Source organism: Petaurus breviceps, unplaced genomic scaffold (assembly GCF_028583685.1).
Source record: "Petaurus breviceps papuanus isolate PSGF00001 unplaced genomic scaffold, PetGlider_PUasm1.0 90654, whole genome shotgun sequence".
Lineage (NCBI taxonomy): Eukaryota > Metazoa > Chordata > Mammalia > Diprotodontia > Petauridae > Petaurus > Petaurus breviceps.
In genome coordinates, this window is record NW_027187301.1 from 2,217,329 (window position 1) to 2,232,404 (window position 15,076).

At 40.0% G+C, this 15,076-nt stretch overlaps 1 protein-coding gene across 1 annotated transcript in view; it reads right to left on the bottom strand.

The window, feature by feature from the left end:
* Positions 1-11,318: 11,318 nt before the first annotated feature.
* The window catches only part of HACD2 (3-hydroxyacyl-CoA dehydratase 2), a 95,894-nt gene continuing 92,136 nt past the window's right edge, over positions 11,319-15,076 (bottom strand). Inside the window, exon 7 of the mRNA XM_069064956.1 lies at positions 11,319-14,813. Coding sequence (XP_068921057.1) covers positions 14,731-14,813 — 83 coding nt within the window. The 3' untranslated portion in view covers positions 11,319-14,730. The remainder of the gene's footprint in view (positions 14,814-15,076) is intronic.

Sequence of the window (15,076 nt, forward strand, 5' to 3'; positions counted from 1 at the left end):
GAGAGAACATTTTCAAAACATGTCTAGCATCTTCTGTTTATTTATGGGTCTTTTTCAAAATCTTCAAATGGCCATCTTTTCTGGAACAATTATTTATTGCTAACTGCCCTTCTCCTCCATTAAAAAACAAATAAAAAGAAAGGACGAAAATTCTTGTAAGAAATAAGCACTGTTAAGCAAAATCAATTCCCACATTGGTCATTTCCTACACCTCGAATCTTTTACCTACCTCTCTGTCAGATGGTGAGTAGCCTGTCTCATCATGGGGCCTTTGGAATCATGCTTGGTTATTTATTTTCATGGCTCAGAATTCTGAAGATTTTCAAGTTGTTTGTCTTCATAGTTGGCACTGTCTTCACCAACTCAGGAAGATGAGTCTTCCTGACTCCAGGTGCAGCACCCCACCCACTACACCACCCAGCTACACTTAATACACGTTTGTTAACTGATTGACTAGCTTAGAACCTCCTTAATATTATGACTTGACTCCTTCAGTGGCCTCATGAAGGCTATGGCTCCCTTCTTAGAATAAAGTTTTTTTTTTTTTAAACAATTGGGGTTAAGTACAACTTAGTACTTAACTGTCTTAGTACAACTATTCTCCTGGTTCTGCTCACTTTACTCTGGGTCAGTTCATACTGCCCAGGATTCTCTAACATCATCTCTTTCAATGTTGAAGTACTTCCTCTTGTGAATTCATCAGAATGGGGTGTTTTGTGTAGATGAGATGAAGAGGAGGCTGTAGCGGCAACCTCATTGGCATACCCAGGATGGTTGATAGCACAGGTTCTTAGATCTGCTTGACTAGGAAAGATAGCTGTTTAAGCTTTTTTAATTACATTCACTAATTCAGGGGAAACCAAACTTCAGAGAAAATAAAAAGAAAATACAGAGAAAATAGAAGCAGAGAAATAAAGACCAACAGACAGGGCTTCTAACTGTCTGAGAAATTAGCACAAATCAAAAGCTGTCTGATCAAGGCAATACATACATAGTTACCAGAGAGAGAAGCACTAACATCTGGGTTTTTCAAAGCCAGGGGGATCCTTAATGGCTACGCAGAGTCTTATCTGGTCAAATCACAAAAACACTCTTCCAAAGAGTGAGCCCCAAAGCAAAATGCTAACTTCAGAGTATATACACCCTTCTTCAGGGTCGGAGGGCATCACAACCCTAATGCCTAATTACAAAGTAACAAAAGGTTACTTAAAAAGGTGTGGGCCTTCCTGAAGCCTCCCCTAAGCAAGTTTCCCTTAATGGACCCCATGTGAGGCCCAGTAATGGGCAGGAAGATCTTCTACCCCATTAACATTACAGTGGCAAGGACTTACTTCTTTGGTTTAAGGAAGTTCCATTAGGCCCTTAGCCTTGGTCTCCTTTTGTGGATATCCCTGGTGCCTGGAATTCTCTCCTTCCTCCTCTCTGTCACTTGGGTTCCCTGGTTTCCTTCAAGTACCAGCCAAACTCCCATGTTCCCTAGAAAGCCTTTCCTGATCTCCCTTAATTCTAGTACCTTCCTTCAATTAATCACCTCCAATTTAACCTATATATATTTTGCTTGTATGCAGTGGTCTACCCCAATTATGAATTTCCCATTAGATTTTAACTCCTTGAGAGTAGGTACCTTTCTTTAAAATTGTAACTATCCTGACATAGTAGGTGCCTAATAAACGCTTATCAATTGACTATTTCCTCTATGCTATGGTTTTGAAGACCTTCTGTCAGGAGCCAAGGACTTGAAGTATAGGCACAGATTTGATCTTTGTGAGCTCTCATAACCTGACCCCCATATTATCTATGAAGGCCATGGTATAGGAGAATTAACACTGGATTTGGAGTAAGGAAGCTTTGAGTCCAAATTCTGGCTTTGCCATTTATTACCTGTGTGACCTTGGAAAAAATAATTTAATCTTTATAATCCTCAGCTTCTTTTTAAAATGGGTTAGACTAGGTCAGGGCAATTAGATGGCCTTGTGGATAGAGGGCTGGGCTGGGAGCCAGGAAGGCCTGAGTTCAAATCTGGCTTCAGACTCTTCCTAGCTGCGTACAACTGGGCAATCCACTTAACCCTGTTTGCCTCAGTTTCCTCATCTGTAAAGTGAACTGCAGAAGGAAATGAAAAACCAGTCCAGTATCTTTACCAAGAAAGCCTCAAATGGGGTTTTCAAATGCCTATGAAGAGTGGACATGACTGAAAAAACTGCACAGCAAGGACTAGATCGGTAGTGTCAAATTCAAACAGAAACAGGGGAATCCCTGAGGACTGTTTATTGACTTAGAAAAGCACATTTATGCATATAGATATATATGTGTATATATGTTGTTCAGTTGTTCCGACCCCATTTTGAGTTTTCTTGGCAAAGTACTGGAGTGGTTTGCCATTTCCTTCTCCAGCTCAATTTACAGATGAGGAAACTGAGGTAAATAGGGCTAAGTGACTTGCCCAGGGTCACACAGCTAGTTAGTGTCTGAGGCCTGATTTGAGCTCAAGTCTTCCTAACTCTAAGTCTGGCTCTCTGCCTACTCTGCCATCTAGCTGCCCTATGTACATATACATATGTGCTTTTATTTACTAAGTCAACACATTAAAATCTGATAGGAGCTATATTTTAATCAGGTTCAAGTGCCCTGAGGAGTGTTGTGGGCCACATGTGGCCTGTGGGGCCATCTCTCAATGTCTAAGGCCTCTAAATTCTCTGTTCCGATAAATGGCACTCACAGCAACATGCCTCCCCTGAGCTAGACATAAAAATTGTACTAGGATTATATTATTATACGTTATCATTTTATATAACTACATTATTATACTAGGACACCTAGAAGGAGATGGGAAGCACATTGTACAGGAGGCAGAAGACCTTGTTCTGATGCTGTCTAGCTGTGGGATCCTCAACAATATTCTCTCTCTGGATCAGTCTTCCCATCTGTCCAAAGGGGATTGGCGGGGGGGGGGGGGGGGGGTTTGGAGGTTTGGACGGATGACCTCTGAGCTCCCTCCCAGCTCTGACACTGTCATAATATTGTAAACGACTAAGGAGGATTTTTTTTTGCAAACAGAAGCAAACCAACATTTTAGAGCCCGGCTAAAACATACCAAGGCAAAGACAAGCAGACACACTAGACTGGGAATGGAAACAGGAATGGGAAAGGGGTGAAGAGAAACATGGGCTTGTTAGGATGATTGTTTCTATTATCCTGAACAATGGATTGGGAAAAGCCCCTAGAAATAAAAAAGTGCTACAGGCAGTGAGAACCTTCACTGAGTGGCTTCAGCAGCAAGCCAAGTGACCCAGCTTAACAGTGTGCAAAGGGGGACCTGTTGGTCTTTTACAGGGCGGGGAAAGTAGGTTGCCATCACTGTTGGTTGCATTGGAACTCAAAAGCTTGTGGAACTGCGTGTTGTAAACTAAATGTAAATAAATAATTTTTTAAAAAGCTGTGTGAAAAGCTGAAGAAAATCAATATAAACAAAATGTATCTGTTTTCCAGACCTGATGAACACTTTCTTCTGTGCTAATAACCTCTGACAGAGACAACAGCCGTCACTTGAATAAACCAATCAATACCTTTATAACAATATAAGCAAAACCTGCTTATTTCAGGGTCTTGAAAAGCATTATATTAACCGGTTGATAGACATTAGTCTAGATATCAATTCTGTAAATGCCAAACAGGTCCCACTTAAAACAGCCATCTGTTTAGGACAGATTTTTATCTGTAAAAGAGATAGAGAGAATAATCTAAGGCATGAACAGAGGCATTTAAAGGCTGTGAGAAAAACTACAGCCCAGGAATCAAGTTAATTTAAATCCACAGTGTACTCAACATGTGGCAGGCAAGAATTCTCTGGTCTAGACACAGCCTTATAAGGTGGCCTGACATTTTCTCTCATGGCCCAGGCCACCCTCCAAAAATATCTCAGCCCAGAATAGGGGGTTGGGATTGACCTCCTGGGATGTTGGCAAAGGGTATTAATGAATAAGCCTCTCCAATAAATAAGAGCCTGAACACCTGTTTTTTTTTTTTTTATGGGTTTCAAAATGTTAAGTATTTTAAAATGGGGAACATGGGGTATTAGCATAGAAAGAGAGAACGGAAATGCATTGGGATCAGAGTGATTGTAAAGATATGAAAAATTTAGCTTGCATTTCTCAAGTAATGTGTAACTGGGGTGGGGAGGGGGGAGCTGTAAGAAGGAAGAGGAAGCAGAGGATGAAGCTTTTTTCTTCTAGTTTATATTATAGAGTCAAAGTTTTTCTTCTCTTTATGGACCCTAAAGGTCTTTGACTAATTTTCATAAGCACAGGCATTTTTGCTTCTGTGTCAGGAAGACCTAAGTTCAAATCAGGTGTCAGATACTTCCTGGCTGTGTGACCCTGGGCAAGTCACTTAACCAGCTTGCCTCAGTTTTCTCATCCGTAAAATGGTGATAATAATAGCAGGGTTGTTGTGAGGATCATATGAGACAATAATGACTAAGTGCAAGTGCCTGACACTCGGTAAGTGCTATCTAAATGTTAGCTGCTATTATTGCGTTTGCCAAAGTCCTTCTACTACCAGTATTACTCTGTCCTTGTGAGCTACTGTCCTCTAGTGGTGACAGCAGGCAAGGCATTAGCTTGTAATCTGATCATTAGAAAGGCTTAAGATTTGTTCTAATTAGCTGTGATGGGCAGAGCTTGAACCAAGGGATGGAAGGTGCAGGGAGGCAAATTTCAGCTGAAGATGAAGAACATTTTGTTTCTAACAATTAGAATGGAATGGCATGTTTAGGAGAGGAACGGCCAGGTCTTCGAAAGGCAGATAAATGGACATTTGTTATGGAAGTGGCAGATGGAATTAATGATTTAGTGGGAGTTGGACAAGATAATGTTTGAGGTCCCTCCTGACACTGGGAGTCTGATTCCCTCACTTGACATGTGATGAGACCAAGACCCAGAAAAATTTATATGACTTGTCTAAATGCCACACAGCACAAGAATTGTCGAGCTCAACTACAACCTAGGTCTCTTTCCTCAAACTAAATGTCTATGGAACTGTAACTTCTACCCATTGATCTTAATGTTCCTTCTGGAACACAGCAAGTCTAATCTAATCTCTCTTCAACATAATAAGGCTTCAGAAACTACATCTTGCTAAAAGACACTCTAGAATTTTTGTTTGTTTTGTGTTTTTTGCTGTTTGGAGTGGGAAGGAAGGGCAATTGTGGTTAAGTGACTTGCCCAAGGTCACATGGCTAGTAAGTGTTAAGTGTCTAAGGCCAAATTTGAACTCAGGTCCTCCTGACTCCAGGGCCGGTGCTCTATTCACTGTGCCACCTAGCCGCCCCTCACCCTAGAAAATTAAGAGCAAGGAATAGCCCACCTGTCTGTCAGATCTATGGGGAGGGGAAGAATTCATGACCAAACAAGAGACAACATTATGAAATGCAGAATAGGTCATTTTGATCATACTAAATTGAAAAGCTTTTGTACAAACAAAACCAATACAATCAAGATTAGAAGGAAAGCAGAAAACTGGAACAATCTTTTATAGCAAGTGTCTCTGATAAAAGCCTCATTTCACAGATATATAGAGAAGAGAACTGAGTCAAATTTATGAGAATTCAAGCCATTCCCCAACTGGTAAATGGTCAAAAGATATGAACAGGCAGTTTTCAGATGAAGATATCAAAGATATCTTGTAGGCGTATGAAGAAGTGCTCTAAATCACTTTTGATTAAAGAAATCAAAACAACTCTGAAACACCACCTCACACCAATCAGATGGGCTAATGTGACAAAAAAGGAAAATGATAAATACTGGAGAGCATGTGGGAAAATTGGGACTGATGCGCTGTTGGTGAAGGCAAGAACTGATACAACCATTGTGGAGAGCAATTTGGAACTATGGCCACAGAGCTATAAAACTGTCCATACCCTTTGATCCAGCAATAGCACTATTATATACACATAATATATGCACATGTACCAAAATAATTGGAAAAAGTGGGGGGATGCCCATCAGTTGGGGAATGACTGCACAAGCCGTGATATATGAATGTCATGGAATACTCTTGTGCAATAAGAAATGATAAACAGGCAGATTTCAGAAAAACCTGGAAAGACTTGTACAAACTGATGCAAAGTGAAATGAGCAGAACCAGGAACATGCTGTACACAGCAACACTGTGTCATGACCAGCTATGAATGACTCAGCTTTTTTCAGCAACACAGTGATCCAAGTACAAAGGACTTATGAAGGAAAATGTTATCCACATCCAGATAAAGAACTGATGGACTCTGAATGCAGATCAAAGCATATTTTTTCACTTAGTCTTTCTTGTGGTTTTTTCTTTTGATCTGTTTCTTCTTCCACAACTGTGATGAATATAGAGATGTTTTACATGATAGAACATGTATAAACTACATTAAACTGTCTACATTTTCAGAAGAAGGGGAGAGAGAGGAATAAAAATTTGGAATTCAAAATCTTGTAAAAATGAATGCTAAAATTGTTCTTGATATGTAATTGTGGGGAAAAATAAAATACTAATTAAAGCAAAAAATAATAATAATAAGCCTTCAGAATCTGAAGACAGGTATGTCTCCCTTTTTCTTTCTTTTCCAAACCATCATTATCTTTCAGTCCTTTTAGTCATGTCTGACTTTTTGTGAACCCACTTGGGGTTTTCTTGGCAAAAAAAAAAACCAAAAAACTGGAGGGGTCTGCCATTTCCTTCTCCACTTTCCCAAATTAAACATCTTTTAATTCCTTCAACTGAAAACCTGGAAAAGAAAGTCCTTACCACCAACATCCTTGGCACTATTGAATCATTTGACATCAGAAACTGATTTCCTTCTATCATTGGAAAGGCCATGAAAGAAGAGGCATTACCATCTGGTCTTCTGCTATACCCCAAGGGAGAGTTCCATTTGACTTACAGCTGAAACCTTCCTTATATGTATCTCCCCTGATAGAATGTGAGATCCTTGAGAGCAGTGGCTATCTAACTTATTTGTATTCTTGGCACACAGTAAATGCTTTATTCATTCATTTAAGTATTTCAAATGGGGTTGCAAGAACCTTTATCATCCTGGTCAATATAATCTAGTTTGCCAATTAATGAAGGTCTGTCTCTTGTCTCCTAGACCAGGGCATATCTATTCCATCACTGTCTCTTATACATTTGACTCCAAAAAAAAAAAAGCAGCATTTAGAAATTGGTCTGAGTAGCATCACTGTGTTGGTGAAAATAGGGATGAAGGAAATAGTGGAATATTGATTAGTAAACAGATTAGTAAGATCTCCTTAGCAAACAGATCCAGCTTTCACATCTAAGAACATTTGATGAAAGGAAGGAACTGGAAAGCCTCATCTCCAGTATTATGATTTTTGGTCACCAAATCATAACTCTTTAAAGGGATATGATTTAAAAAGGCTCCTGATAAATTATTGAAAATGTGTTACCTTCTAGTTATTTGGAATATGATACAGCTCCTTGATGTATTAGTAAGAACCTATCAGAAAAGGGGGCAGCAAAGGGCCATGAATATATTGTAGGTAGCTCTCTATGGCAAAGCTAGGTCCTCTTTGATTCAAAGCTGGGGGATGGCTTCCCAATGAATGGTCAGATCTGTCCTAGAGCTTGAAATTTAAAAGGTGTACTTTTGTCCCCAACCTGGGTGAGCTGAATGAGGAGTAGGCCACAGAAGACCCTAGCAACGGGAAAAGTAATTACACTTGGTCTGATTAGAAGTAATGGGAATGTTATAGGAAAGACAGACACAGTCAGACCAGGTTTCTTCCTCTCCCCTACCCCCCACCCCCCACATCCCACCCCTCACCCAAGGCATCAGCATGGACTTTTATTTAAAAAGCATATTTATAATAATTATATGAATTTGACAATAAAAAATGAACATTTTCTTAAAGAGCTGAAAGAGGCTTGTGTATGACCATGAATCTCCATTACACGGTTGTAAAGGGAATGTAAATTTGGAAGATCTTCCCTGCCCCTAGGCTAAAGTTTACCTGGAGCCTGGGGAGGGAGGCTTGTTTTTCAGTACATACTTTTTGATTGGCCAGTGGGTCAATAAGGTTGTTACATTCTCTGAGCCAAGGAGAAGGCTATATGAGTCCTGATGTGTAGCTTTGTTTTGGGGCTCACTTTGAGAAGTGTTCTGTGATTTGATCTGGATTCTGGGAAGCCCTTGTTGAGAGCCCCCCCTCGGCTTTGAAAAACCCAGATGTTGATTTGGTATGGATGTAATGGTTGGACAGTTTGGAAGCTGTCTACTTGATCTGTTTCTCTGTCTTGATAATTCTGAAGTTTGGGGTGCTGACCTTTTCCCCTTGAACTAGGTAAATGATACATATGTTTGACTGATTAAAGTAAGCTTGTGAACCCATTTTGAATTGTTTTCCTTCATCAAAGCAGATCCAAGAACCTGTGTTGGCAGTGACCCTGGGGACGCTGGGGTGCTTGCTGCTACAATGGTTTATGTTAAGTACATATTAAGTTTACTAAGTTCCAACACTACCCTGCTTGTTTCCAAACTTCCTTGTTTCTGTGTATGCAGAGTATTTGTTTGCTTTTTGCTGTTTTTTCTCTTTTCTAAGGCTCAGGTCAGAGGTCCAGGTGTAACTAACTCTTCCTAGGCCATGATGCATCTTCCTATTCCTCTCTACATTACCTGTAATCTCAAGCTGAGTACCCTACGAGTACCGATTGGGAACGCAAGTCTTACTGGAAGGATTCCTTGAAGAAATGTCTTTTTTTTTTCTCCCTGTCTAGTGGTTTCATCTATGTGGGGTACTCCTGTTGTAAAAATGTTTTTGCACTGATGTAAATGAGCAACTCATGCAACTTCTAATCTTTGAGAACTGCATGAGGCAGTGACCTGCCCATGGTCACACAGCCAATATGCATCGGGGGTTAAGAATTGAAGTTACACCTTCTTGAATCCAAGCCCAGTGCTCTAACCACCACTATGCCATGCTGCTTTTTCCTGAAGGGTTATTGTTGAAAATCAAGTTCTCAATTTATTTTTATTTTTGCCTTTTGGAGGGTAATTGGGGTTAAGTAACTTGCCCAAGGTTACACGGCTAGTTTTTTGTGTGGGTGTTAAGTGTCTGAGGCCAGAACCGAACTCAGGTCCTCCGGACTCTGCCACCTAGCCACCCCAAGTTCTCAATTTATTAAAGTCATTCTTGACAGATGCATGTTTGCACTAAACTAGAAAATCTGACACAAGTCTACCTGTTTGCCAGTCTTCATTAAATAACTTATTCTGGTCAAGAAAATCTTATCTTTTTCCTTGGGTAAAACTCAACCCCAAAATCCTCTAGGCCACTTTCTCAGAAGACTTAAGTAGGAAATCTCAAATGGTGTTTGTAATGATGCCATTGCAGTATTTATTGGTGAATGTGAAATTGCCTGTCAGTGCTGAGGGCTAGCTGAAAGGTAGGTGGCACAGTAGATGAGAATGCAGGGCCTGGAAGAAGAGAAGACTTCTCTTCCCGAGTTCAAATCTGACCTCAGACACTTTCTAGCTTCGTGACCCTAGGCAAGTCACTTAACCCTGTTTGCTTCTGTTTTCTCATCTGTCAAATGAGCTGGAGAAGGAAATGGCAAGCCACTCCAGTATCTCTGCCAAGAAAATCCCAAATGGGGTCATGGAGCGTTGGACACAGCTGAACAACAGCTGAGGATCTATGACTGGATTTAAAGAAAATGCTTGAATAATCTTCTCCATTAGATTGTGAGCTCTTTGAAAGCAGGGATGGTCTTTTACCTTTCTTGGTAACCACAGCATTTAGCAGGGTGTCTGGCACAGAGCAGGCATTTGATAAATGTTTATTGACTGACATGTCTGAGGAAATTTTTTAAAATAAGGTTGATTAAAAAAAAAAAACAGAGAGCTTTCTTAGTTGAGAGATAAGAGCACAAAAATAGCATTGGAAAAGACGTTAAAAGCTATCTAGCCCAACCCAGTCTTTTTACAGATGAGGAAAGTGAGGCCCACAAGTGTAGTTAAGTGGCAGGGGAGGGCAGTACTTGAACCCATATGCTCTGACTCCAAGAAGCACCTGGATCAATTTTTCTCATTAAATAAGCCAGCCATTTAAAACAACCACCTAGAACAAAAATAACTTCCTGAGTAGAACTGCAAGGCCATCTCTAATTTTTGAGACAAATAAGTCACAGAGCAGTGTTTATTGTATGGTGGATAGTACAATGGACTTAAAAGTCAGGAGTCCTGGATTCTGGGTCTGACACTAAGTAATTGTGTGAACCTGGACAAGTGTCTGGATGGGCCTCAATATCCTCATCTGTAAAATGAAGTATCTGAAGCAGAAGATGTCAACTCTTACATTCTATGACCTTTTACCTTGGCTGTAAATGCTAACTCCAGCTCCTAGAACAAACAGCATTGAGAGGGAATCTCAAATCAACTTTAAATACAAATTTGGGGATGGAAGACCTAAGATCTCTGGACAAAAAGCTCCTTGGTAGAGAAAAGACCTGGGATACTGGCCCATGTGAGGAAAGACTGAGATCCTAGGATTAGAGGTAGCAGATGGCTGGGGAGGCCACTGGGGTATAAAAGGGGCAGAGGAAGTTTATGGCATGGCAACTGGGGAGGAAGTGGGCTGTCCTGGCAGCTTCCTATGAGACTGAGCTAAATAATCATGCTAACTAGGTCTTATTTCTATTTCTTTAAGGACTGTGTGCTTGTAAGGACTTTCCTAATATCAAAAACCCTAGTTGAGCTGTAGCCACAGAAACCTTGATGTAAGGTATTAAGTTGGTGCTAAACGTCTCCTGTTTCCATCACACGATAAAACGTATATGGAAAGCAAGATTTGGAAAGTTCAGTGCCTTGCAAACAGGAAACATTTTTTTTTTTCTTTTTGGAGGGCAATTGGGGTTAAGTAACTTGCCCAACGGCACACGTGTCTAGGTGTGTGTGTGTGTGTGTGTGTGTGTGTGTGTGTGTGTGAAGTGTCTGAGGCCAGATCAGAACTCAGGTCCTCCTAATTCCAGGGTTGGCTCTCTACTCACTGCACCACCTAGCCATCCCAGGAAACATTTTCTACACCATTCTTTGCTGCTGATTAATTCAATGACTAAAAGAAATATGAAGACTATTTCCTTGAGAAAACATTATCCTAAAATCTAGTTTCTTTTTCTTGAAGGGCAGAAAACTAAAAGCAAGGGTTTAGGGAACAGAAAGCCTACATCAAGAGAATCTGGGCATGTTCTTGCTTTCTGATATAGCTGCTAGAGATTAGTAATAACTGAGATTTGCTTTGTATGGATAACAATTCATATCATTGGTATTTCAAACCCAGGCAGATGGGACATCAGTTTATTTTTTAAATGTAACACACAAATAAGTATTTTATGAATTAGACTTATTACCACAATAACATTATCCAGTAGAAAGTTTCCAAATGCATGCATAAAAAGTTTAAGCATCGTCTTTGAACTCCTGATTTCTAAATATACAAAAAATACATTTAACTTACGTAATTTTAGTGAATCACTTATAAAATTAGTTTAATTTTCACAACATAGAAAAATACAAAAAGACTATATATACACATATACATATAGATGTATATGTAAATATATATGTAACTTTCAACCAAATTTCAATGGAAATGCATTCAGTTTGACATGGTTTGAGAAATTCTTTATCCACAGTCATACTGTTCTTTCTTCCTAAGTGAATAATTAATAAACAAATGTTAATGTGCATTTGATTTGCTCATATGCACCTACAATTCTAGGGCTTACGAAATTTTCATGTTGGAGGTTCACTCCTTTACTGTTGGGAGGAAAATGCTTTATTCCTCAAGTCTTTAGAATGCCTTTGATAATGCTTGCTAAATGTTCAAAAGAATGGTCCTAACCGGCAAATAGAGCACAGCAAGCTGCAGATAGGGTGCCCGTGTCTACAAAGCACAACTGCACACCTCAAAGAAACTTCACTTATTGTGAAAAGGGAGCTCCTGCAGGGGTGATCTGAAGACAAGCAGATCCAGTTAGTTGCAAAGAAAACTCTTTTGACTCTATCTTGAAATCAAGAAACCTTTGAAGTCTGACAAAATTTCCTCCAAAATACCACATTATTTTTCTGTGCAGTGAACTGCACTTAAAAAAGATGCCAGTCTCTGTGGGATGGGATGGACTTAGTTTACAAAAGAACACTACTATTTCAAAAGGGGAATTGATTCATGTTGGGGAATCAAGAAACCAGTTACTAAGAAACATTACGGAAGGGCTATCTTGTTATACTTTCCTTGTATGCATCATGAGTAGCCGAGATGTCAGAATGGGTAAGGGGAGAAGATTTAATGTAAAATACCTGTCGAGACCCTATCTGAAAAAGGATCACGCTTTGTTGTAGTATCCAAATCAAATTTTGTGAGGTGCCGTTGTTTGCACTGGTCTACTTATCATGAATGATGATACAGTTCCAAAGCAGAGACTCTTGAACAAACAGGATTACTCAGAACAAACTGCTTGCTTTCAGCATTTTTTTTTCAATTTCCATTCTTCTTCCTCTTCTGCTACTCCCCAAACTATTACCAAAAAACCCCCCCAAAACAAAAAACTAACCAAATCATTTCTCCCCCACTCAACAGCAAAGCAGGTGTGGCCTATATTGCTTCCATTTTATAAGCGTATCAGATTTTGTTGGAAGTAAAAAAAAAGAAAAAAGGAATCTGGGATCAAAAACCATTTAATATGATTTAAGATTATCTGATGTAGTGAGGAATTTCCATGCCAGCTCAAAGCAGAACCAATTCTGAACCAACACATCCAACATAACATCCCTAAAGTTGAAGCAAAATTTCAAAATCCAACCTAAACTAACTTGTTAGTTTTTTAAAAAAATGAGTAGGCATTCATATAGCACTTTAAAGTCTGAAAAGTGCTTTATATAAGTTAATTTGATCCTCATTTGATCCCCACAACAACCCTGGGAGGTAGGTGCTATTATTATCCCCATTTTACAGATGAGGAAACTGAGGCACAGAGAGGTTAAGTGACTTGCCCAGGGTCACACGACTAGTCAGTGTCTGAGGCAGGAGTCAAACTCAAGTCCTACTGACTCTATGTCCTGCACTCTGTTCAACCCAGCTGCATTGTCTCCTCCTTCCTGGGCCTCATATGCTATTTGCTTATTTCCTGTTTATTTTCCTTCTTTGCTTACAAATGCTTATGAAACAAGCATCCGAAAAGGTTAAGCTGGGTTTTCCATTATAACACTCATCTGATCTTAGCAAGTACATTTAAAGTGATAATTACTCTACAGACCAGACATTTTGTTTAATTACCATTAATACTCAACCAAAACCAACTGGGTAAAGGCTCCAGAGACCAAACTTTATTTAGATTCTGATGAGTATCTAAGATTAACTTTCCAATTTTAATCCAATTTCTTCTTTAAAGGTTTTAGACAGTGTTACTCAATTAAACAGAATGAAGTTTGTAAGTGAAACAAAGAAGCTTGACAATGCTTGGGTTCATTACTTCCCAACTTTAATTTTTTACTGCTTCTGTACTCATGACATAGTAGTTGTTGAAAGAAGAATCACCCTCAAGGAAATGCACAGATAGAGAAGAGATAGATAACTGAAAAATCATAAAGATGTTAGAAAAGCGATCCCAGATTGTTTTCTGGAACTGTACTACTTTTTTTTTGCTTTTTTCAATTGGGGTTGTCTTGTCCAAGGTCACACGACTATTAAGTGTGTCAAGTGTCTTGAGGCCAAATTTGAATTCAGGTCCTCCTGACTCCAGGGCCGCTGCTCTGCCTAGCCGCCCCTGGAACTGTACTTCTAAGGAGACCCCTGCTCCTGACCTCTTCTTTCTCTTTCTGCTGGCAACCAGACTGAACTGGGTTCATGTTGGGGAAGGTTCATAATAAGGGGTTTCTTGGTAGTTCTATTGGGCAAGTTATCATTAATTGCCTTAAGAGTTTGATCCTACCTGAGGACTGTCACTGGACTGAAATTCTGACTGAGGCTGGGCCTCTCAGGACCTACGGAAATTTAAGCAACTATCTCTCCATGGGAAGCGGCAATGACTGCTTAAATGGGGGTCTCCCAAAAGAGACGACTACAGTTGCTGACTGAAGTGTAAACCGTACTAATATCTGAATCTGCTGCCCCTGATGCCAAGACATTGCCCATTCGTCCCACAGGCCTGTCCACTGCAGTCCCCTTATTGGATGTGGGGTAACATTACTCTGGTCCCAGCCAGAACCTCGGAGCATTCCCAAGCATAAAGTTTGTTATTCCAGCAATACATACAGTTTCCAGCATGCAGTCAAGCACTTTGAAAAGGCAAGGCTAAATATACTGCAGAAACGAAACATAATTATAATTCAAGCTGGGCATTCAGTTGGTACAACTTTTATCACTTGGACTATAACTCTCAAGCACTGAGTATGAAGGATATTTAGCAGATACATGAGGAGAAGGGAAGCTACATAACAGGTCATCCCCTCCCCCTCCTTACATTTTTGGAATTTCTGGTTGAAAAAGCATGCCGACAAGATATTCCAGTGTGTTTTGTGTAATAACTCTTGGTAAATCTCAGGTCCACCGGCCACATTGTTTTTTTTAGTATTTAAAAATAGTCCTTGCTTATTCTTCTCTATGAAACATGTTGGGAACTCAAAAAGTCTGCAGCATTTTTGATCTGTGGGATTCTGGGGGGGAAGAGCAGGAATTATTCGTATTTCTTGTGTTCTTCAGGATGAGAAAGGATCTTTCTTCTCTGGTGTATCATGTGCAAGTACAGCTGAGGAAAAACTGGAAAGGAAGCACAATGAGATTAATAGCTCAAATGAAAGGTGACTTTGAAAGCCCCCTGCCCCACGGGCGCTCCTTCATGAAGGAGACGCTCCTCCAAGTGGGGAATGACAGGGTGGGGGGCTGAGCAACAAAGGGCACTCCCGGTGACAGAATAAATCAAACATTTCCCCAGTACAGTTATGTTTATTGAAAAGAAGTGGTAAACAATTTGCTCTTTATGTTTTAGCCAAAAGGCTAGGGGGCACAGCTGGGCAGATGGC